The sequence below is a fragment of the Furipterus horrens genome, unplaced genomic scaffold (genome assembly GCF_987537825.1).
Source record: "Furipterus horrens unplaced genomic scaffold, mFurHor1.1.pri manual_scaffold_16, whole genome shotgun sequence".
Classification (NCBI taxonomy): Eukaryota; Metazoa; Chordata; class Mammalia; order Chiroptera; family Furipteridae; genus Furipterus; species Furipterus horrens.
The window spans coordinates 1,152,805-1,178,506 of record NW_028327186.1 but is presented as its reverse complement, the minus strand read 5'-3'; the positions used below and the strand labels follow the sequence as shown (position 1 = coordinate 1,178,506).

The 25,702-nt window shown below is 46.0% G+C and overlaps 1 protein-coding gene across 2 annotated transcripts in view; it reads right to left on the bottom strand.

The window, feature by feature from the left end:
• Positions 1–25,401, bottom strand: part of GABRB3 (gamma-aminobutyric acid type A receptor subunit beta3) — a 142,302-nt gene extending 116,901 nt beyond the window's left edge. Inside the window, exons 1-3 of one of the 2 annotated variants that reach the window (XM_090263824.1) lie at positions 25,322–25,401; positions 24,415–24,506; positions 24,161–24,228 (exon numbers count right to left, since the gene is read on the bottom strand). In XM_090263824.1, the coding sequence (XP_090119950.1) occupies positions 24,161–24,228; positions 24,415–24,506; positions 25,322–25,401 (240 nt within the window). Of the gene's footprint in view, positions 1–24,160; positions 24,229–24,414; positions 24,507–24,631; positions 24,792–25,321 lie in introns of those variants that run through there. The other variant, XM_090263823.1, reaches the window with a different exon arrangement.
• Positions 25,402–25,702: the final 301 nt, after the last annotated feature.

Sequence of the window (25,702 nt, the reverse complement as noted above, 5' to 3'; positions counted from 1 at the left end):
CATTTTCACCCCAAACCTTACCTAGATGATCCCTTTACCCCTGGTTTGAAAAACCATTCTTTTGTGAACTGTCTGAATCCCATTGATAGCAATGTTCAATCTTCTTCCAGCTCACAGCACACAGAAACTAATTCCTAAACTTCCGTGGCACACTGAAAAATACATTATAATTTTTGCTGACCTGACCCCAAAATAGACGTAATGTTGATTTAGTCACACCGAACAGCCATTGTTGCATTGGCTGGTGTCATTGTTTTTATTTGACAATTTCAGGGAAAAGAGGTCTGTGCCCCTGACTAAATGGTCAGGTACGGCAATTTTTTTAAAAAGGTTTTATTTATTAATTTTTAGAGAGAGGGGAAGGGAGGAAGAAAGAGAGGGAGAGAAACATCAATGTGTGGCTGCCTCTCGCATGTCCCCAACTGGGGGCCTGGCCCACAACCCAGGCCTGTGCCCTGACTGGGAATCGAACCGGCGACCCTTTGGTTCACAGGCCAGTGCTCAATCCACTGAGCCACACCAGCCAGGGTGTATGGCATGTTTTAAAATTTCTTGCAGCGCACTGGCCAAAAATTGCTGCCATAGGTGAATGTGTCTACTATTGGACTTGACCTTTGCATCCACTGATGACCCAGCATCCTTGCTGTGGTTGACCTGCTCTTGTTCCAAACTGCCTTTTAAATTTCTGATAAGTTCCCATCATAAATCTTTTTTCTCCAAAACTACTATTGGAAGCCTCTCTTATATATTCTGCTATGTGAACTTCATCAATTTATCAAGTTTTTGCCAAAGACCTGAACTATGATTGGGATTTTATCTGAACTATATCTTAATTGGGGAAATGGTTAATATCTATGCAATATTAAATATTACATCTCTCCATGTCCTTGTTACATGGCACTGGGCTTCATTTTCCACATGGAAATGGTACACAGGGAACGGATGACATTCTTCCTTTTGAGTCCCCTCGCCACCCCTCCTTCAACCCCCAGCCCAAGGCTCTGTACCCCAAGTGGACCTCTATAGTGGAAAGACTTCAGGTTGTGGCTGGATCCTGGTTCCACAGAAGCTATGTGGTGTGGAGAAATTAATCCCTTTCAGTTCCCTTCCTCGGCGGGTGGCTGTCCCTGTGTCCCTGGATTATCTTTTATAATTGTAGACACTAGATTATTGGTACGCATTATGATAAGTATTTTTGAATCCAGAACGATGCCAGCCTATAACTGGGTGTTTTCATAAGATCTCGTTTGCTCAATGGACAGTCTATGCCAACGTGAAGAGAGAAGATCCTAAATTATCAGAAAACTGAACATTGCAGGAGTTCTTGTCCGTTTCCTTACTAAGCAAAATGCAATGTGACAGTCTTATTCAAGGCCATTCTCTGGCATCACAGTGATTCTCTGCTCATTTTCTCCTTGATCACCTTGTACCAGCTCCATTTTCACCATGTCCATAAGTGACTGATGCAGCGTTGTGATTGGAGGGACCACCCGTGATGAATGAACGCGAATACACCTATCAGCAGTGAGTTGCATGCATTAAGGGCATTTCAGGTTTCATTGAGATAAATTCCTTTCTCAGCCTCGCCCTCTACGTAGGAAGGTTACTGTTACTGATTAGTAAGCTGGGCAAAAAGAATACGTATTACCAGTCACCAAAAATAACGTTCGTGCACTGAATTCTCTTCCAGGGTGCTTGCGACCAGGTCTCCCACCAGCACAACCGGAGAAGCTCCGCGCAGCTGAAGGGAAGGAATCCTACGCTGGGGGAGGTTTTCTGAATGAGCAGTAAAAATTAACACAATCTACGTGCGCTTCCCCATGCTTCCCGGCGCTCAGTAATTGCATTTAATACTAAGATCAAGCGTGAAAATTCTCAGATAGTTCACTTAGGAGATTAGACAGGCTGGATGGGCATTTAACTACTTTTGCAACACTCATTTCTTTTCATTTATGATATTTTTAATGTCTAAACTATGCCTCTGTATTGAAATAAATGCAGATATCAGCTACAGTGGAAATGAGTTTCAACATTACTCAACAATAACAAGAACTTTGGTGGAATTTGAATAACTAATATCAGACTCAGGAAACTGAAACTCATATTTTCAAACCCAAAGTTATAGTATCAAAAAATTCACTTGTACGTTATACGTTGATGGTCTAGTTTCATTTTTTTTTTTTTTTTGCATGTACTTGTCCGACCTCCCCACCACTATTTATTGAAGAGACTATCTTGATCCCATATTCAGAGAAAGACAAATACCATATGACCTCACTTATATGGAAGCTAATGGACAGAATAAACTGATGAACAAAATGGAACCAGAGGCACAGACACACGGGACAGACTGACAGCTGTCAGAGGGGTGGGGGAGGGAAGCCTGGATGAAAGAAGGGGAAGGATCAGCCAAAGAACACACCTGTAATAGTGTCAACCATAAAAACAAAGAGAAAGACAACTTAAAATGTCAAGTATTACATATACAGGGTGGGGCAAACAGAGGTTTATAGTTTATATGCAGAGTAATACAAGATATTAATACAAGAATAAACTCTGTTTCACATACTCACAAATATAAACCTATGTTCACCTCACCCTGTGTTGATATATGTACTTATATTACATGTAGATGCATAAATCTTCAGAATGCTTCCCTTTTTGCTTTGAAATAATTGCGGATTTACAGGAAATTGTTTGCCAAAACGTACAGGAAAGGTCCATGTACTTACTCTGCACCCAGCTTCCCCCGATGGCGACATTCAACATAATAGTGCAAAGCCACAAAAGGACATTGGTCCCTACAACCTGCAGACAGACCTCATTCAGATTCCCCCAGGGTCACGGGCGCATCTGAGTGCGAGCTGGATAGGTGGGTGGAAGGACATGGTGGTCACAGTTCTGTGACATCGTGTCACATGGACAGACTCGGGTGACCGCCGTCGGGACACAGATGCGGCCCCCTACAAGCCTGCCTCTTGCTCTCCCTTTAGAACCACCCTGCCCCCACCCTTCTCCCACCTCTGACCACTGGGCAAGCAAGCACCAACCTGTTCCCTTTCTCTAAGTCACTGCTGCAATCGTTATGAAAACAAAATCCTACAGGGTGCCCTCTTGGAGATTAGGCTTTTTCAAAGGCCTAATTGCTCAAGATCCACCCAAGTAGCTGCGTGCAGCCATCGCCTGGTCATTCCTGATTTGAGGGGGCAATGTCACCATTAAGCATAGTGACCGCTATTGGGTTTCTTGTAGATTCTCTTCACAGGTTGAGGAAGTTCTCTACTCTTAGTTTGCCGAGAATTTTTATCACGGATGGGTCTTGTAGATTTCAAGTGTCTTTTCTATGTCTATTTACATATCCTATGATTTTTGTCTTCTTTGGCCTATTGCTATGGTAGATATCCGCGGATTTCCAATTGCTGAACCGGCCGCCATACCTAGAATAAATGATGCGCTTGGTTACGGCAATGACTTTCTTTCATTCGTTGCTGGGTTCAACTGACAAATATTTTGTTTGGGATTTTTTCTGCCAATGTTTTTTTATTTATTTATTTATATTTCGTTATTATTATAATTTTTCAATTGAGGGAAGGGAGGGAAAGGGGTTAGAGAGAAGAGGGAAGCTGGGGGGTGGGAAAGGGGGGAGGAGAGGGGGAGGAAAAGAGAAGGGGGAGGGAGGGGGAGGAGAAGGGGGAGGGAAGGGGGAGGAGAAGGGGGAAGGGAGGGGGGAAGGGAGGGGGGAGGAGAAGGGGAAGGGAGGGGGGAGGAGAAGGGGAAGGGAGGGGGAGGAGAAGGGGGAGGGAGGGGGAGGAGAAGGGGGAGGGAGGGGGAGGAGAAGGGGGAAGGGAGGGGGGAGGAGAAGGGGGAGGGAGGGGGGAGGAGAAGGGGAGGGAAGGGGGAGAAGAAGGGGTAGGGAAGGGGGAGGAGAAGGGGAGGGAGGGGGAGGGGAAGGGGGAAGGGAAGGGGGAGGAGAAGGGGAGGGAGGGGGGAGGGGAAGGGGGAAGGGAAGGGGGAGGAGAAGGGGGGAAGGGGGAGGGGTAGAGACTCCCAGTAGCCCAGAAGGGCCTGTGGGAATTGCCTCCTGTTTTTTCTGCCAATGTTCTTTTTCTTTTTTTTTTTTTAAATTTCCTCTGCCAATGTTCTTTTAATCATTGCTTTGCTTTGTACTCAGTGAAGGGACCATCTGGCAGGGTACCTATCAATTAAATAATAAGAGGTGGGCTGAGCACGCAGAGGCAAGTATATCAAGATGAATTAAAATATGGGATTTACATTAGATTTAAATAAGTTGTTGATTATAAAGAGAAAAGTTAACCCAAGGAGCGATATTAGAGTAAAAAGGCTCTACTAAGTTGAAAATAGAATGTGATGAAATGTTTAACTCATGAATGGTAGAAAATTGCCAGAAATATGCAGGAAAGGCAAAGAGGTCAAAAGTAATGTTGTTTAGATTGAGTAAATAAGAAAAGTATGTTTTTAGCTCTGGCCGGGTAGCTCAGGTGGTTGGAGCGTCAACCCGATACCCCCGGGGTGCGTGTTCAGTCCCCAGTCACAGCACATATACAAGAATCAACCAATGACTGAAATGCATAGATAAGTGGAACAACAAATGGATGTTTCTCTGTCTCTCTCTCAAGGTCAATAAATTTAAAAAAATTTTTAAGTATTTTTTTTGCTAATAACTCATTGGAACTCAGAAATATCGTGACATATAAAAAATGTCCAAAGCTTATCTATTCAGTCTTCATAATGAGAGAATCTATTTTTTAAGTTCCTCACAGAACAATGCAGCACTTGGCTCATTTCCCTCTGAAATGATGTATTATAAAATGCAATGAGCATCTAGTAAACAGTGAAATCTCCAGATTTTCATACTCTTTCTAGATTGTAAGATGTTCGTGAACTACTAATGTTGAAACTTATATAATGCAATATTTATAAGAGTTCTCCAAATTCTGAGCATGTCCACTGTTCACGTTAGCCAACTGGAAAAACAAACAAACAAACAACTTTTTGATGATAAAGCTATATTAGAATTCATGGAATTCCATCCTTTCCTTCCTTAACAAGGCACATTTTACAACCGCATTAATCAAATATTTAAAATATAATAATACCCTTTTAAATATCAATTGGCACCAGTGGCAACAATGTCATTGTGGAAATTCAAATCAGAGAAGCCCGGAATGTGTCCAGAGTCATCGAAAATGGAAGGCCGCCTTGTTCCAAACTCTGGAACGCGGCCCAAGAGTAACAACCGAGCGGCAACCAGATCCTTCGCGCTCAGAGCGAGCTCCGTAGACGCGAAAGGTCCCGAGACAAGCGATCGTGAACCTGCCGCCTTTCCATCGCCTCCTCCTGATTTGGAATCGGACAGCTGGACGTTTGGCCTTGGATTCGCACCCTGTCCCAATTTTTCAAAGCGCCTTGGAAAACAATCAGTGAGGTACCTAACGCGTCCCCCTTTTTCTGGGGGGGGTGTCCGGGGTTCTTGCTGACTCAGCATCTCAGGAAGCAAAATGTGTCCATAGTTACTGACTTGCCACCTTTTCTCGAGGTCTGATACCATCGTTTGTTCCTTTTCTCGCTGATTTCAGATTGTTATTTGTTTAGGAATAAAAGCTAGGCTCTCACACCACACTCAGGAAACCTGATTCCCATCCCTAATTGTCAGATACACTGTGTAACCTGGCTTCTCACCGGCACTAGGCAAAGAGGAAGGGTACACGTGAAATACAGACATTTAACTGAGATAGCCCTCCGCCCCTCCAAGAAATATATTTTTCTCTATTAAAAAAAAAAAAAAAGAAAAAGCATGCTTTTCCCCCACTGCCGGGTGGCTCAGTTGGTCTGGCGCATCATCCCGGTGTAAACCAGAAGGTTGTGGGTTCGATCCCTGGTCGGGGCGCATGCGAGAAGCAGCTGATGGATGTTTCTCTCTCTCTCCCACCCCCACCTTTAAAATCAATAAACATATCCTCAGGTGAGGATTTAAAGGGAAAAAAAAGTATGCTTTGAAATATTTCTAAAAACTCAACCACGTAGTGTTACTTAACTAGCCGACCAGGAGATGCTTCCCTAGCACCCACTCTCCCTCCATCTCTTCTTTCTGACTCTCCTTCCCCCTGGGGGACAGGAGAGAGGGGCCCGCGGACCAGTGTCCTGCCGACTCCATCATCACCCTTGTTCACCCTCGTTCCAGCCATCGTTTGTCCCCTTAGTAAGAGTCCTTCCTTAATGGTTCTGTGCACCCCACTGCGTTCTTTATGACTGTGACTTCCTTGGACGACAGGTTCTTTTCTTCTCCTGCCCAGCTCTACAATCAACAGGAATCACCACTGACACTCATTTTTCAAGCGCCGATGTCTGGCTGACAGTATGGATATATGTGGCCATCAAGGGATGCATAATGTGGCCAAGGGAGGACATCCACAAGAGAAGTGACAGAAAAGTAACAGGAAAATCAGTGTGAACATGGTGCCGGAATTCAAGAAGCTGAAGTTGGGTAAATATGGGTGAGTGGGCCACATCAAGGGCAAAGCTTTGCTCTTTACCCAACTCTTAGATTCCCGTGGGTGCCCGATGTCTGGGTCCTCCCTGCCAACCCAACATCACCCTCCCTAGGGACCCTGCCTCTTTCCTTCCTGCTTTTTCTCAGGAAGAACTCTAAATCTTGCCCCTGGACCTAATCAACGGCTGATGGCTCTTATATTGGCCGAGAACCTCAAAGCTCCCTGCCCCCCTTACTTCTCCTGGGCAGGCTGCATGTCAGTCGCTGCTGGGGACCACAGCACACCCACCAGACCCCGGAGCTGACTTAACCTCAGCACCCCCATCCCTGAGGGCAGGTACTCCTTCACTCCGTCACCCCACTGCACTGCCCATCCAGCAGGCCCTCTGGGGGCATGAGGGGCCCCCGCCCTGGACACAGAGAGTCACAGATTTAGGACAGATCCGAGATCACCGCATCTTAGGGCTCCCAACCGGGGTCACGGGGAAAAGGAGTGAGTCTTCAATGCATGACCAAAGTTATTGGGCAAGACTTGGTGAATAACTAGATACTGGAGAAAGAGGGAAGAGATGGAAGTTAGCTTCAGGACTGAGCGACAATGTGGAGAGGCACAATTTGGGAAGCTGAGCCCGCAATGACATGCAGGAGACTGATCCATGAACATGACAGTTTATACGCGTGCGTGCACGCACACGCACACACACACACACACACACACACTCCCCAGAACCCTCCAGCAAGCGAACGGGCAAGGGCTATAGGTGGACACTCATCCCAGAAACAGTGTCCAGAAATAGATAGTTGGGAAGATGATTGCAAGAGAGAACTCAACAGTCAGGGGCAGCACCGTCAAGTGAAGAGCTCCAGGTGTCTCCATTATATACTTGACTTTTCCCTTCTAAGGCCAAAGGAAAGAACCTAGTGGGGCGGTATATGTGAGCACAGGAAAATCCAGAATGCAGAGCACAGATAGCGAGGTTAACTTCAGGCAGGAGACATATCTTCTCCTGAGAACGGCCTGGGGGCTGCCCCGGCTGGGTGGCTCTGCTGGTTGGAGCATCATCCCATACACCAAAGGGTCGCGGGTTCGGTTCCCGGTCGGGGAGGCAACCAATAGATATTGCTCTCTATCTCTGTTTCTCTGTCTCTCTGTCTCTCTTTCTCTCCCTCCCCCTCTCAGATCAATAAAAATATCCCTGGGTACAGGGCCCCTCCATCAGCCGGCGCAGGGCAGTGAGCCCACGCTCTTCATCCTCGGAGGGAAACAAAATCAGACCAACCACCACCAGGGAGGCGGGACGTGAGAATGGAGGCCTCAGGGAGAGAGGATATTCCGTGGGGCGACGACCATGAAGATGAAATAATCTAGCTCTTTCCTGGGAGACTTTCTGCCACGGGAAACCATTTCCTCCCAGCGGGTGGGCTGTGTCTTTCTGAAGGCTCTGCAAAAGCTACACACAAGCACGAAGCCAAAGGGACTCGTCTTTACAACGTGACTGCCCAGAGCATTCCTCGCGGGAAACCTAACGGAAAGGCACTCGTGTGACACAGAAAAATCCGCGGTGTGCTGGTTGGTTACAGCGGCCACAGCTGGGGAAGGGAGAATCTTGCTTTCCTTTTCTCATGACTGTTTTCCTCCCTGCGTCCCTCCCTCCATCGCACCTAAGAAGAACACGTATGCACCCAAGCTCCCGATCAGCTTTGCAGCTCTGCAGACCCCGGGGGTTCCAGCGCAGCTTCCCTGCGGCTTTAAGCTCTCAGAAGGGAGTCCAATGCCCCTTCGCGGCCCCACGTGTACCAAGCATGAGCGTAAGAAGAGTGGAGGCAAACAATTTAGTAGTTTTCCTTAATACCAACTGGTATACATCTTCTTTTATTTAAATTGATTGGGGCGGGAGAGAGACGTCAATCTGTTGTTCCATTTATTCATTCACTCACTGGTTGAGTCTTGTACATGCCCTGACCGGGGATCGAACCCACAACCTTGGCATATTGGGATGACGCTCCAACGAACTGAGCTACCCAGCCAGGGCAGTATACATCCCCTTTGTAATTAAATATGGCAAAATATCCAAGTAAATCAAGTATTTAAAGAACTAAAACTTCTGTTTTTATTGGTAACAATTTGACTTTTATTATTATTATTATATTATTATTATGTTTGCTATTTTAACTCTACCCATATCTCCCTGACATCTTTCTCGTGCCTTCTAGCCCTATTACTTTCCCAAACTGCTTTTCAGGACATTGGTAATGTCCAAGTTCATGTCTCAGCTTCCCAGGCCCAGAGGCTGGCCAGCTGCTCATCTTCCTTCATCCCCATCATCCCTGCAACCGACCGGGGTCCCCTGCCTGCCCACAAGTTGGTAAGTGCTCTTTCTTCTCCCCTTCCTTCACTGCCTGGCTCATTGGCTCACTGGGTCCTGGCTCCAGTCAAGTCTCCTCTCTTCCTGAGTTTCTGCCATTATTCTCGGTGGCCCCAAAGGCTTGCCAGTGTTTCAAGTCAAAAGGGAGGTAGACAAAAGTTGAACAGATGTGTGAAGCTAAAAACAAAAACAAAAACAAAACAAACAAACAAACCAAACATGGAGCTCTGGCTGGTGTGGCTCAGTGGATTGAGCATGGGCCTGTGAACCAAAGGGTCACTGGTTCGATTCCCAGTCAGGGCACAGGCCTGGGTTGCAGGCCAGGTCCCCAGATCGGGGTGCGCAAGAGGCAACCACACAGTGATGTTTCTCTCCCTCTCTTTCTCCCTCCCTGCCCCTCTCTAAAAAGAAATAAATAAAAACTTTAAAAAAAAAATAAAAACACATGGAAAAACCCAAACTATCATCATTTTGATTTATGAGGCTGGGCGTTTTCATTTGTTTATGACAACAGTTACAAACTAGCGAAGCCATCTCTTAAATCCAAAGTATTTACCATGAAAGAGACAGCCCCAAAATACACCAGTCAACACAGAGCAGCTGAACTAAAGAGTCTAGTCCTGCAAGAAAATACAAAAGTAACAATGAAGGGACAGTCGTGATCCTCTGAGAATTAGAAAAAGAAAATCTCGTGGCCAGGCCTCATTCCAGCTCATTCCTGTGCCGACCTACAAATGCAAGGTGCTCTCAGAAGCCTAGAATTTTATTGATTTACTTATAATTATTTTTAAATTAAATTTTTAAATTTTAACGTTTTAATTGAATTTATCAAGGTGACATTAGTTAATAAAGAATGATACAGGCTTCAGGTGTACAGTTCTATAATGCCTCATCTGTAGATTGTATTGTGTGTTCCCCACCCCAAGTCAAGTCTCCTCCCCTCACCATTCATCCCCCCTTTACCCTCTTCTACCTGCCTCACCTCCCTTCCCTCTGGCAATCACCACACTGTTATCTGCATCCATGAGTCTTTCTTTTCTTTGCTTAATCCATTCACCCTCCTCACCCAGCCCCAACCCCCTCCCCTCTGACAGCTATCAGGCTGTTCTCTGGATCCCCACATCTGGCAAGAAACATGGTATTTAAAAAATCTACACACGTGGCCTATTTTGGACTAGCCCATTAGCATGAGTGTAAAATGGGTACCGCACTTTGCTCTGACCCATCAAAGATGGGGTTTGCCACGTGAAGTCCTCAAATCAGTCCCTGCACCCCTTACCCTCTCAGCAGGCTCTGCAGTCAGTGTAATGGAATTCTTCCGTGTTTTCTTTTCTATTTCAGGGTTTCTTTCTGCTATTGTTGTTTACATGATTTCCACTGTAAAGTAGGTAGTCACATCCAAAAAAAAAGAAAGAAAGGAAGGAAGGAAGGAAGGAAGGAAGGAAGGAAGGAAGGAAGAAAATCTCCCCAGAACTGTGATTTGGAAACACTCCTGCTTGTGTGGTAATAGACACAGAAGATGGTTCACTGCCCTGACTGGTGTGGCTCAGTGGGTTGGGTGTTGTCCCGCAAAGCAAAGGTCTCCGGTTCAATTCCCAGTCAGGGCGCGAGCCTGCGTTGCTGGCCAGGTCCCAGGTTGGGGGCCCACGATATTTCTCTTGCATATCGGTGTTTCTCTCCCTCTCTTCCTCCCTCCCTTCTCCTCTCTCTAAAAATAAATAAATAAAATCTTTTTAAAAATACAGAAAATGGTTCCCTAACATCTGACTTGTGAGTGTGTCCTCTGGTTAAGTGACAGTTTCTTCTAATGTTGCCGCACGAGCGCATTCCAGCTTCTGTTTTGTACATTATTGTGTAATCAAGCTCCGTCTTAGGCGAAGGTTGGCATATCAGGAAATTGGATATCGATTCATAGATGCTTGCTTTCCTGTCTGCTGTTGTTTAACAAATTTCATTCTGCTTTCCTCCAAAGGATGTCAGAAAAGAAAAGAGGATTTTTCTTAATTGTTGGGGAAACGTGAGAGACGAGGTGGAAGAAGAAAAATGACTGAGCCAAGTTGACACTTGCTTTATCCACATTTGGAATTCCAAATCCCGGAAACGTCAATGGAGAAAAAGGCAGGGAAAGCCCTCAGTTCCTGTCACATAAGGGGAGACAGATGTCATACAGGTAGGCAGCTGAGGGACAAGGAAGGGTATCTAACCCTTCATTGGACCTTGGCTCCGCAATCTCAGTAAACCGGCCAGCAACCAGATTCTGCGCCTACCCGCTGATCCCAGGGAGGACTCTGCGCTCAGTGTTCCAGCTCCGTACCCTCGGAACACAGTGTCTCCTTGTTCATGTCTGAATTTCACTAGAAGCCATCATACCCCCTCTTGCCTCTAGGAGAGAGGGAGGGGAAAAGAAAGACCTCTGAAGAATATATATGGCCCTGGCTGGTGTGGCTCAGTGGATTGAGCACCGGCCTGTGAACCAAAGGGTCACCAGTTCGATTCCCAGGCAGGGCACACGCCTGGGTTGTGGGCCAGGTCCCCGGAGTTCAGTGCAAGTGAGAGGCAACTAATGTTGATGTTTCTCTCCCTCTCCTTCTGCCCTCTCTAAAAATAAATAAATAAAATCTTTAAAAAGAAAAAGAATATATATGTGGGGCTACCACTGTGGACAAATTATTTCTTTCAAAGTGCTAAATTAAGAAGTTAATTATTTATTCTTTTTGAGACAGTGCCACAAATTCCCCTAATCAGATATTGCAATCATTATTAGCAGGGTTTCACCTACAGTGGAAAAATAGGAGTAAACAGTTTGACAGTTATTAATATTAATTTCTTCTGGATATTGATTATATTCAAGGTTGAGCCGCAATATCCACTTTGATCTATATAATCCTAAATATGCAGTTCCCTCATTAAGACTTTTCATATCCACACGTTCCCTCTTTCAGAATAACATTAAATAATTTTACAAATCTCAATTTGTAATCTCCAGTACAAAAAAGGCCAAGTCTTCAGCCTTATTTCTTCACAGGTTTGTGGTCCCAGATTTAATATATAAGAGATGTGTTTGAAATGAGACTAGGAGTGAAGAAAGAAGTAGAACATGGAAAACTTTGATTTTTTTTTTTAAAAGATGCCATAATATGCAAATTCTATCTTTCAGGTCTAAGCTTACAATTATATTCACTAGCCCTGGCTGGTGTGGCTCAGTGGATTGAGCACCAGCCTGCAAACCAAAGGGTTGCGGGTTCGATTCCCAGTCAGGGCACAGGCCAGTTAGGGGCACACAAGAGGCAACCGATTGATGTATCTCTCACACGTGGATGTTTCTCGCCTCTCTTTCTCACTCCCTTCCCCTTTCTCTAAAAAGTAAGTAAATAAAATCTTTTTAAAAGATTATCTTCACTAAATGCTGGTTTATTGTCCCGAACTGGGTGACCCCAGCAGCACAGGTGATTTTGACTAAGCCTAAGCCCTCTTCCTCTTGGAATGGATTACGACCTCAAAGAGAATTACGTTACTGAGATACAACAGAAGATTCAAAAACAGTGCCTGAATTAAATTTATGTCAAATTTTTGAAAATCAGAATATGAACAATTTGGTGCCCCCCAGCACTGACCCACATTTCCAGACTGAGTTGTTCTCCTCAGGTAACAGCGAAAAGGTTAAGCTTTGGATACAAGAGAAGCATTTTAGCAATCCACTGGAGTTTTCACTCATAAGTTAGTAATTCCCAATTCAGACCGAAACAAGTGATCACCAGTATGTTTGAGACTTGACCATTAATCACCACGGATTCGGAGTTTATTATTTATTTATTTATTAGTGATCCTCACCTGAGGACGTTTTTTCATTGCTTTTAGAGAGAGAAGAAGGGAGGGAAGGAGGGACAGGGTGAGAGGAGGGAGAGAAAGAGAGAGAAACAGTAACATCAATGAGAGAAACATTGACCAGTTGCCTCCCATACCAGCCCTGACTGGAAGATCGAACCTACAACCTAGACATGTGCCCTGACTGGGGATCGAAACCGCAACCTTTCAGTCTAGGTCCAATGCCCTAACCAACTGAGCTCCCTGGCCAAAGGCACAGATTCATATTTTAAATCCCGGCCAATTGTATACAAAATAGCCAAGGCTCAGAGCATACAACTCATTTTTTTCTAAGGTAGCCTAAAAGAATGTTTCCTGGGTTTCACTGTGACCAGGCTTTAAATAAGGCTGCAGGCTGAGCGAAGACCAGGACGCGGGCCACCACTTAAACCACAGGAAGCATCCAATGACAAGGAGTAATGGTCTCTGTAAGACAAATAGAAGGTTGCCTACGTTTCTAACCGCACAGAGACTCTAAGAAATACAGAAACCGGAGCTGAAAGGCAACTCACAGAACCCGATTAAAAACTGATCAAACCGAGGACCACTGAGTCTCAATGACTTTCCCAGCCAAGTCCATGTGACCCCTTCCCTGGGATCTAAGGGGTGCGATGGCCAGTTCTTTTCACTGCATGAGACAATCTTGGAAGGGAGACCCTCTCTAGTCTAAAGGCAAAATAGCCTGGGTTAGGGATATGGAAGACATTGTCTAGATAATGAAAATTCCAAACAGTTCACAATAATAAAGTAAAATCTAAAGCTTCGAGCCCTGGCCAGGCAGCTCAGTTGGTTGGAGCGTTGTCCCCATACACCAAGGTTGCAGGTTTGATCCTTGGTCAGGGACCTACAAGAATCAACCAATGAGTACATCGATAAGTGGAACAAATTGATGTCTGTCTGTCTGTCTGTCCGTCTCTCCCATTTCTCTCTCTAAAACCAATTTTTAAAAAGTCTCAAGCTTCAAGAGTAGATTTTCAATCACAAAGTAATGCTAACTAAACCATGGCATCGGAGAAAGGAATAGAAAGATGGAGATAATATTTCCTAAACAAGACATTCTTTTTCAAACCAGCCCCCTATGCTTCAAAATGCCAGAAACAAACAAGCAAACAAACAAAGCCCATGACCCTGACAATCAATGAACATTGTAAAATTTCCTTACATTTCTGGATCCACTTGGGTTTACTGGCCCATTTTCCCAGCTGGTCACAGTCCCTGAGCCAAGGACAGACCACCCCCCAACCAGTGGGGCCTTTATAGAGGTACCTGACTCTTACAATATTACTGGGGTTTATGGGACAGTCCAGAGAATGCATCTGCCCTGTGGACTTGTCATGAACATGTATAAACTCTTCATAGAGCTACGGAGAATTAGCCATTAGGGGAATTATGGAAATAGCTTACTTGAGGGACTATTAAATATATTTATTGCTAAAACCTTTCACCCAAAGAGAATCTTATTCTATCTACATTTAAAAATGAATAACATAAATTATATTACATATTAAATTATATATTATATAATATCTGTATAAGCTCATTATATATAATAAATACTGCAGATTCTAAGAAATATCTGTGTACACATTATAACATATTCAAAGGCAGCAGTCAATCCCCCCGACTACTGAGAGGTAGTATCGGGGTGCCTCCTGCTTCCCGCTACTACCTCAGGAAGGAATCTCCAAGCTTACAGGACCACCATCTAGAAATATTGGTCAAGCCCAACCATCTCAATAAGCCATATTTCAGTCTCAAAATGAATTTACTGTTGCTGGCCCAGAAGCCTTTGCATTCCCTCTTCTTCAACATACATGTTTCTGTGTATGGATCATGTACTCTTGCAACACTTTCAGGAAAACCAGGAGGGTTAAACCATGCAGACCTCCCCTCAGTGTGACAGAGTATCAGGATCATAGAAGGGAATCTCTGCGCATTTTAATCGCTATTATCCATGCCCTTCTGCACTGAGAGATATTTTGTCAAAATCTTGCCTTCCCTGCTGGGACCGTGGTCACCAAAGGAGGCTTTAGTGATGTGGTCGTCTTCCCTATTATCACCATTCACAGCGACCGGCCACGCGGACGTCATTCTGATCCAGTGGCTTCACGCCACACGTCCTAAACTGTGTTCTACAGAAAATGTCACGAAGAAGTATTAATAAAGCTCCCCAGCCCCCATGTAGAAAAAACATCTGCAAATATGAGTTTTAAATATTGAATTCTTGACCCTTTTCACGCACATGTACAGAATCATTAGCCTATTGAAGGATCTGGTAATTCCTGCAGCCAAGAGACCTAGTTTATTTACATCTTTAATGTAATTTCTGATATTATTTGCACAGAAACACTTTGATTATGGGACACACGTGTACCGTCTATGGGAACAGTGTTCTCTTAAGCAACCGTTACTGTAGCCCAGAGCAGAAGAAATGATGCTCTTACAGGAAAGCTTGGTGCCCAGTGCCAAAAGAAAGAAAGACTCAGCAGTCCTTCAAAGGCACAAATACGCCCTCAAACCCATGAGTTATCTGCGGAGTGTTTCACAGTATAAAACAAAACCAAGCCCGTTCCACCGCGGTCCCTTGACACCATTATTCCCAAGCTTTGTCTAGCATGCCCGCTGCTTTGAAAGGCAAAGCGCGGAATAGACCCGCAGTGAGGAATTTTGCCCGGGGGTGGGGGGCGCAGGTGGGCAGTTCAAGTGTCGATGGATACAATCACTCCAACACCACGCACGGGTTCTTGGGCTATGTTTTTGGAATCACTGGTCTAGACCCGCAATTTTCAGCCTTTTGTATCTCACAGCGCACGTAAACTAATTACTAAAATTCGGTGGCGCACCAAAAAGTTATATATTTTGCCAATCTGACCAAAAAAAAAAAATTGGTACCATTTTGATTCTGCGGCACATGAAAAAATGTTATATTTTTTGCCAATCTGAGAGAAAAAAATGGTATCATTTTGACTCATTCACACCGGACGGCTATTGCTGTGATGCCTGTTGTCATTTTTTTATGTGACAATCCACGGGCAAAGAGGTCAGTGCCCTGACTAGTCAAATGTGGCATGTTTTAAAACTTCTTGCAGTGCACCGGGTGAAAATTGCTGGTCTAGACCATAGGAATAGCACTACATTCCATAATTTAGACTTTTTTTTTCTGTAACAAGTTTATAGGAATCCTCATGTGTAAAGCTGTGGTTAATTTTATGAGATCCACACACCCCCAAGTAAGGACACCTCTACAATAAAAGAAATCAAAGGTACAGCTCTCACACAGGGTTATTGGCCACACAGATGCATTTAACAAATAGTTACCAGGCATATTCTATGTGACAGCCACTGTGCTCCGGGACTATTCTGGTCTATTTCACCTTGATATACGCTCTCAGGTGGATATTTAAGTCAGTATGATTGAGGAAAGAAATCAACGATACTACAATAAATGACCCAAACTGCTGTTTCTTTTAAAACAGTTTTTGGTTTGCATAGAATCACACACACACAGAAACACGACACACAGAGAACATGGAATAATGAGTGACCCAGAAAACTTCTTCCTTCTACTCATTAAAGTTACCAATTGTAAAGTCTTATTGGAAAGATTAACTTTTAAGAGAACAGTGACGTGATCCTCAACTAAGTGGCAAATATTTTATACGTATGTGCCAAAAATGATCGGGGTGCTGTAACTTTAAACCGGTAGCTTCTGTTAACCTTCCAAGTTAACTCAAAATGAAACAAGTGCACTTGACATTCTGAATCCCAGCCTGTGGACTTGCAAATATTGTACATAAAAGGAAAGCTTCCATTGCAGGACGGAGGGTAAAACATGATGTCATCAACAGAATCCATACAGGCTTTCAGGTCGAAGGCAGAAGTCTAAGTTAAGGACTTGGAAGAGCTGGGCCTTGCTCATATATTAATTTCACTGCTATTCATCTGAAGTGTTAGCTGCATGCGCACTAACGCTTCTGTGAATTATATCAATGCTTCTGTGTGTTGCTGAAGTTTGATGGAAAATGCAAAGAGGGATACAGGGCTAGCTGCTTCCTAATGGCTCCTATTTGTGGATGCGGTTTCCTGGTAACCAAGGCATGAGGGAGTCCTCCGTGCCCAGCCACAGAGCCAGAGGCTCTCGGGCTTAAATGGATGGTACAGAGGAAACTGTCTGTAGAGACAAGAGCTATCTTCATCCTAGTCTTCTGAATGGTGCAGCTAGAGACCCTTCTTAATAGCGGCATCCATGGCCCAGAAGTAAACTGTGCTGGGGAGCAAGCAAAGGACTAAAAAACCACGACCACAGCCCCCCTGCAGTGCTGAGTGGCCCCCGATAAGGAGAGGCACAGCCTGGTGAACCCCTGCGTGAGAACAATCTCACTGCCCTGTCATCTAGAAAAGCTTGACCCACCTCCGCTTTTTCCAAGCAGACACAAACTTGACCTAGAATAGAAGTAAGTATGCACCAGTGACTGGCATTCACCCGTGGCCATCACTCGTTCTGAAAGCAGCATTAAAGCTCTCCAGGGAAGGGGTCACGGCCATGCAATACTCAACAGATGGCAGGATGGTACTGCGTCGGGTACAATCCTGCAAACTCCGATCAAATCAGGTCCCCTAAAGTAAAAACTGTATCATCACATTTAGCACGTAAAGGTTCTTCTTGGTCATGAGCCCAAATTCTGGGTTATTAAAAATAGTGCACTGGAGCCCTGGTGGGAGTGGCCCAGTTGGTTGGAGCTTCGTCTGCTACACCAAAAGGTTGCAGGTTCAATTCCCAGTCAGGGCACATGCCTGGGTTTCTGGTTCGGTCCCCCAGTTGGGGAACATATGGGAGGCAACTGATCGATGTTTCTCCCTCACATTGATGTTTCTCTCTCTTTCCCCTCCTCTCTCACTAAAATCAATAAACATATTAAAAAATAAAAGAAATATTACATTGGGAAGCAACAGAGCTATTTATTCATGCACGCATCTATTTATCCATTTACTCATCTTTCGTTTCTGAATTGTCTTCCAAGAAACATCTAACAGGTGCCTATGGAGTCCAGAATGGCTCACACTCACACGCAGCTCACGGTCCAACAGGGAGAGAAATGAAGGAGAAATACTTCAAGCCATGGAGCTCACTCTGGGCGGCTTCAATACAGTGATGCGTATAAAAGGGAAGACTAAGATTTCATGAGAAAGTAGAATAAAGGTCACGGGAGAAGGTGACATCTCGTGAGCCCCCACGAGAACGTTTTTTGGTTGTTTGTCTGTAGCATAAAGAGGCGGAAAGGACAAAGAGACAGGACCAAGTTCAGCCTTGCATGCAGTAAATCGGAGCTGGTCCCGAGGCTTTCTCATCCGAAAAAATGAAGATGGCAACATTGGCATCGCCTATGTCACCAGGCTGGCCAGCAGGGTTGATGACCAAGCACAGCAAAATATTATACCAGCCGCGTTCCATCAACCACAAAACGGCATCAAACTGTGGGCTATCATGTCCCTAAGCTACCCCTCGCTGTGTATTACACAATGACGTAAAAGATTCCAAATGGTCTGTAGGTTTCAAAACGCAGCGACAGAGTGCGTAACGCAATACAAAACCCATTTGAGAAAGAAGGGCTCAGCCACCCGCGGAAGGGAACGGAGCTAACGCGGACATCAGATTGTGCCAAGTCTAATACTGAACTCGTAGCGCTTTACTGGGAAAAATTGGGAAGGTTTGTCTATGTAAACGAGAAGGTTGGCCCCATCGATTCAAACCAAATACTTATTTCTATGATCCTGAGCCCACACGGGACAAAGAGTGTGATAGCCACCTTTCACGAGATGAAGTCACAGAAGCTTTACAACCACAGGGCAGGGGCACAGGGCACGCAGAAAGCATCTCTCTGCGGTGTCTATTATGTGCCTCCTTCTAATATTAAATACGAACCTCCCTCCATCAAGTGCATATTATGTAAGGTATTATTCTCATCCATCTCTGAGGTTCATTACAGGCTTCCTTACCAGTGCCCCAGTACTGATGCCTGATCATAACTTACGCACGGAACGCACCGCCCGTGAAAATAATGTGCTCAATAACCAGACTCACTTCCGAAACGCGGCAGCCCAGGACCTGACCCGTGGAGTGCCCTCCAGCTGAGCTGTTTTCCAACCCTAACTGAGTCAGAGACACCCTTTTCCCTTTCTGCTGAGTCATCTGCCTTCCAGCCTTTCAAGTGCTAGCAGGAATTCACATGCAAACTCTGAGTGAGAATGGTCCTGCCGCTCTGGATTTGCTCTGGAAGAAATCGGTAGAGGAGAGCTTTCTAGCACGTGTGTGTGTGTGTGTGTGTGTGTGTATGGAGTGTCTTTGCAGTAGTTTCCTCTGTAGATGGCACTTTGGAATCAACTCCGTGGGTGCGCCACAGACACCTGCGAAGCCTGCGTCTGAAATACTAAGTGTGTGTAAGTAACGTGCCGAAGACGAGAAGTTCCCACGGACTTGGAAACAAGACCTGTAACTCCCACTGCTATTAGGCTTTTCCCAGATCACTCCCTGGACTCCTGGAATTCTGCTCCAGCCCCTGAGAACCTAGCCAGGAACTGGATACTAACGGCCAAGCAACCGCTAGATGCTGGGCACCTGGGGGGCGGGGGTTGATTACTATGTTTGATCCCCAAATGCTCTAAAAGCTGAATTCTCCAGCCGTCTGATCCCAGCTGACTCTAGCCAAGGTCCCCCTCCCCGCTTTCCTACTCTTCTGAAAAGACGCAGTAATAGGGCAAGTGGGTGTGCGTGGGTGTGCGCGTGCGTGCATGGTTTTGTATACATTTGGGCAGACATGTAGCTACAAAGCTGTGGATCTGAGATGAGCTCAAACTTTATCCTTGTGCACCATACTCGTTTCACACGTAGACATAAAAATAGCGGATTTTATAAGAAGAAAATGTGACCAACGACACAGGAACACAACAAGACCAGAACAACTGGACCAATCAATATACCTCCCATAATAACTAAGGATATGCAATACAGGTTACCTAAAGGGAACTCAGGAGTAAAAAGAGAAAAAAAAATTATGATTTCTACGCATGAAACCAGAAAAAGAAATCCTGTAGTTACATTTTCATTAACATTGGGTTAATCTGAGTGAACTAGGTAAGTATGAAGTCATAGCAAAGTGTAAGTTAACTCACAGAAACTCGTATTACTATTAGCAGAGTTTGAATCTAGTCCTATATCCTCAATACCTTCGTCAATTAAGTAAAAATTAAGTACATGTAGTTTCTGCTCTGAATGAACAAACCAGACAATGGCTATTCTAATAATTCAAGTTAAAGATAACTTCTATGCTACTTTAAAATACTGTTTTCATTTTTTATGTATTTTTGAAGAGTTACAGAACTACTATTTTTTCCTCTCAGTAAAAATAGCATTTTTACGTTAAAATGTTTATTGCTTCACGTTTTTAATATTTCCTTAGGTTTTCTACACTTTCAATACTTTTCCTCCCCCCATTCATCTGTCCACATTCATTTGACACCAGGACCAATGCTAAGCACCAGAATTATAACATGGGCCTATAAAATATTTTCAGTAAACTGTGTTTTTTTATATGTAAAATCTCACTTAGAGAATCGTGTAGACTAAATCTCAATATCTTATCAATTACTCAACCATGCATAATTTGAAAAGATAATATGAAATCTTAAAACAAGGTCTCAAAAAAGCAAAAAACAAAACAAAATAAATACAAGGGAAATTCTCTAAAACAACATGGTCTTTGACTGCTGTCAGGTCAATTAATTAAAAAAGAGGGAGGTCTTGAAAAAAATGGGAAGATTAGGAAACACAAAAATGCAGACCATCTGCATTATCCATGAGACAAAGTACAATGCAAAATAATGTCAACTATTAAAATACTGACATCCATTCTTAGATTATTTCTACAAAACATGCAAACGTGGGGTGATACCTACATGTAGATGCATAATGTATTTATTTGTTTGTTCATCTGCAGTCAGAGGCATTCTCTGGAGGCGTTACTTATAGGTACTACCAGCAGATAAAGACTGTGCTTTACAGGGTCAAAGGGTTGGGTGCCGTCCCACAAAGCAAAAGGTCGCTGGTTCGATTCCTGGTCAGGGCATCTGCCTGGGTTGCGGATTCAGTCCCTGGTCAGGGCACATACAAACAGCTCATCAATGTTTCTCTCCCTCCCTTTCTCCCTCCCTCCCGCTCTCTCTAAAAAATAAATATTTTTTAAAAGATTGTGTTTTACAATTTCTTAAAAAATGACAGTATTACTGTTAGCAATATCCATTATTCCCCTTTACCCTCACAGAACTCTTGACCAGCACACACATGTCCTACCTTGAGATACACATTTTACACACACTTATTTCAAACAATAGTGAATTTTTATTTATCTCACTAAACATGTTTTCAAAAATATATGTAATGAAAAGCTGAGAAGAAACTTTTAGGAAGGACCTTCCATGAGCACTGACCCTTAATTTCCTTGTAAATGTCTCTCTTCTTCCTCACCGTCCTTAATCTTCTGCCTAAGCTTACATTTTGGCCAAAATATTCATCTTAAACCACATCGCCAGTCATACCAATCACGTTAAAAAACTTACAGGCTCCTTATTTCTTGAAAACTAGCATCTGCAATCCTTGGCATGGCAGAGGAGGGTCTAGGGGAACAGGGGTGGGTCCTACTCTTCAATTTCATCTTCTGAATCCCCTTCACCTTCTCCTACCCATCCATCCATACCTTTCCCATTTCCTCCCTTATCCCAGACCACCCACTTCTGTCTATGCCAGTCACTATTCCAACCCCTCTCAGTCACCCACCTGAAATATAATTTCTTTCATGACGCTTCCCATGGCAGGAGGAATCCTAATCAATCCCCTCTCCTGCTCTCTTATGCACGGTCCTTTCTTTTGTTCATCTAATGGGACTTGCTGCATCCTACTTTTTGTTACAAACACCGGACATATGTCCTCTAATAGCTACGACACCCTTAAAGCAAGACCATTCCTTGAGTTTCATAACCTAACAATATTTAGGGGTCTTTTTTGCAACTAGAAAGGTGATTAAGAGAGCTCATAAATGGAATTTATTGTTTTTATACAAGATGATTAAGTGATGACTCTCATCTTTTGTTCACATTCTCTGTTCTTTCCCTACAAAATATAATAAAAATGCCATAATAGGTCAAATATCATAGGTATGATCATGAGCAAATGTGTTAAGGAAATCCAATTTTTCTAGCAAAAGATGTTAACCAGTCCAGTTGCAGAAGGTATTTCAAATGCCAGTCAGTCCCATCTGACCAATGACCTTTGATCTCCAACCCTAACAATCCCCATTTTTGGCTTACAATAAATGTATGTTTTGAAGGCCACAAAAATTACCATCATGGGAATGCAAAAAAAAAAAAATGTATACAGTACTATGCTTGTATATGTCATGCATAATCATTGGCTTTGGGATATGCACTTAAATGAAAAATTATTTAATAATAATGGCTTACATCTTCAATTTGTCTTTCTGTTATTGGGTCCAGAGAATATTGAGACACCCCAGAACTACTGATGAACTTTTCAAAGGGACCAGGTATCCATGCATGGTGACAGAATACTTAGGTATCTAAGTTTAAAAATTAAGTCAAAGAAAATGTACACTGGTCTGGGACAACGCAGTGCTGTGCAGAGTTCCTAAAGCACCACATTAATATATTTGCTTTCATCTGACATCCAACATTTGACACAATAATCCACTAAGTACTCAATTATCTTCCATAAAACATTGTCTCCTCTAGAGAATGTGAAGTCCCTTGATGAGAAAACCATAGATTACAGACTAGACCTTAAATATCGAACTGGTTTTTTTAAGGTCATAAAAGATGCCTTTTGGACAGAATTATTTTGACAAAATTACCCAAAAAGTAAACTATACATGTTAATTTTAATGCGATGCACGTCAAGTCATATTCCTTCTGCTTCTTTCTAGCACTTTTATTATTATAACACCGTTTATATAAATGTCCTAAGTGAAAGAAAGGCAGAGTTTTTTAAAAATCACACATTAGAATTTTAAAATATTTAGGTTCAGAGTGAAAACTGATAAAAGATAGTTTTGTGGGGTCAAAGATTTCTTCTGACAAAATCCACAATAGCATATATATTTCAAATATGTCTTGCTAAACACATTATTTAAATACTAGTTTTAGTACATTCATAAATGTCTCTATTTCTATAATTTATTACGATGTTTCTCGAAATACTGCCCACAAAATGCCTGCTTCAAAAGTCATCGGAAGCATTCGTTTTACATGCCGAGACCCCAAGACTCCTCTCCCCAGCAGACGGATCATAGTTACCTCCCGAAGAGAACCAGAGAGTTTGCATTTCAAACAAGTTTGCCCACGTGACTGCTTACACCACACCGAACACCTGCCGCGTCTGTCTGAAACCCTGTATCATTAGCACCTCAATATATGTTCAGAGGAAAAGTTGCCAAATGATCTCGTCCAAAAATACATGGTCTCCAAATGCTCATTTGCACAATTTCTAAAGGGTCCGCTCAACAGAAAATTAAACTGTTTCCAAATCGCATGGTACTTCAGTTCAATGAACCAAGGAAAGGGGTCATTTTTCTCCATATGCCCTGCGGTGCTGAGCAAAAGCCTTGACACCCCCTTCGCGTCTTCGGACAAGGATGCCCGCTTTCCACAGCTCCTAATATTAAGCCTCACCAGCAGTAACAGCCTTAAGGGACAGGCTCACTAGCCTTGGCCACTGGCTCTCAGAGCCACCAGCCCGTCAGCACCTCCGACAGAGCCTGGTGGACCGGGGCTCCGCGTTTCAGCGCCCAGTAGCCCCGGTCGAACAGGTCACCAAGATCCAGGAAACTGATGTGAGGCGCCCTGGGATACACAGACCACCACCCTCGTCCTCTCCAGCTGCCGGCATCTCTGTCCAAAAGACAACAAAGGAACCTGAAAGACCTCTCACCTGGGATGTGACCGCCCACCAGCTCGGGCCTCTCCCCAGTTCCCCAGCGCCTGTTGCTAAGGATGCAGATGGCACTCGGCACTTGGCACTCGGGGGGCCGTGGGGACAGGTGACAGCGCGCGAGAGGACCCGGCAGCACCAGGCGGCGGTGCCAGCCCAGAGCTAGGCCAGCCCAGGACCCCTTCCTTCTGCAGGAAGAGTACGCCCTCCGCACGGACGCGACGCCCACGATGTCCCCCGCGCGCACGGAGCGGGTGCAGGGAGCCGCCGGAGCAGGGGGCCGGCGCCCCAGAGAGCCGCTCCCTCTGCGGCCGGGAAGCTCGGCCCCAGCGCAGAAGGCCTCTGGCCCAGTCCTGTGGATGCCTTGGGCCCAGACAGCATGGCAGGGACGCGGGGACAGCTCTGGGGAGCGCGGGCACTCACCATGTTGACTTCGGAAACCATGTCTATGCTGGCAATGTCGATGTTCATACCCACGCAGACCGGGGGACCTGCGGGAAGCGCACGACACGGTGGTCAATCAGGCTCGGGCGCGGCGTGCAGGTGGCTCTGAGCACGCGGGGGATCTCCGAGGAGGGGGCGCAGGAGAAGTGCCCCCCACCCCGCCTCCCCACTCCACCCAGGCCGCCAGCGCCGGGGTTCGCGCTTCCCGCAGCAGCCGCGCGCACCCCACTCACCCCCGAAGTCGGGTCTCAGGCGAATGTCGTAGCCTTTCAACAGCTTGTCCACCGTCTCCTTCACAAACGACATGTTCCCGGGATCGTTCACGCTGCGGGAGGGAGAGAGGGGCGGTGGAGAGCTGGGTCAGGCGGCCGCTGGCCCCCCGGTGCCGCGCGCACCCCCGCGCGCCCTGCCTGCTGCCCGGCCCGCTTCCCGGCCACCCCGCCGCCCTACCTCTGAGCGCAGCACACCACCGCCACCAGCACCGGGGCCGAGAAGAAGCCGAAAAGCCTTCCTCCCGCAAAGCCCCACATCCCTCCGCCGCGCCCCGGCACGGGGGAGGGGGCGCCCCGCCGCCGTCGCGACCCGCAGCCGGGGCTGCTCCTGCTGCCGCCGCCACCGCCGCCGCGCTGGCCCCAAGCGGAGGAGGGAGGAGCGGGGAGGGAGGAGCGCGGGCGCAGACGCGGAGGGAGGGGGAGGGGAGGGGAGGGGAGGGGGGGCCAGGCGAGCCCGAGGCGGAGCGGCTGCCCCTGGAGCCCGGCCCTCCCTGCACTCCGGCGGCGAGGTGCGTGGCCCGGGCCCTCCACACTCCCTCCCGCCCCAGGGGCTGCGGAGCGGGACCCGGAGCCCGGCCGAAGCGGCCGGAGGAGCCGCGGCTGCGCGGCGCGGGGCAAGGCCTGGAGTCGGCCGCGATGCCAGCTCCTCTGGGCTCCCTGCTGCCAGGCGACGCGGGCAGCCACGGCGAGGGAGACGCGACCCGCTTTCCCCACCGGCTCCCGGGGCCCCGACCGGCTCGCGAGGACCCCCGCCCCGCGGCGGCGCACCGGCAGCCCCTGCGTGCAGAGGGGGTGCCCCTGTCCGCGGCACTGCGCGCTGCGGCTTCCAGAACAAGGCTGCGGAGCCCCGGGGAAGCCCCTGCCTCACCTGCGGGGCTCAGAGCCGTGGGTCCCCAGGGTCCAGCAGAGCCAGATGGGCAGCAGGAGAGCCAGGAGCCCGGAGCACATGGCGCTGCTCCTCCGACCTAACCTGGGTGGGATTCGCGCTCCCCCGCCCCCCAGTCACGGAGACTTCAGCGTCAAAGCGGGGATCCCCGCCCCTGCCCCCACCCACGGGCTTTCCCGCCTGACCCATCATCCAGCCCCTGGCATGGCGGCCCAATTAATTATTTATGCACTATAGCACCATTTTAAAAATCCGTTTCTTAAACTGTTCCTCTCCCCATCACCCCGAACATTCCCTGTGAGCACCCCCCGCCCCGGGCTGGCATGTATACATTGATATGAATGGTAAAGAAAGCCCTGTTGA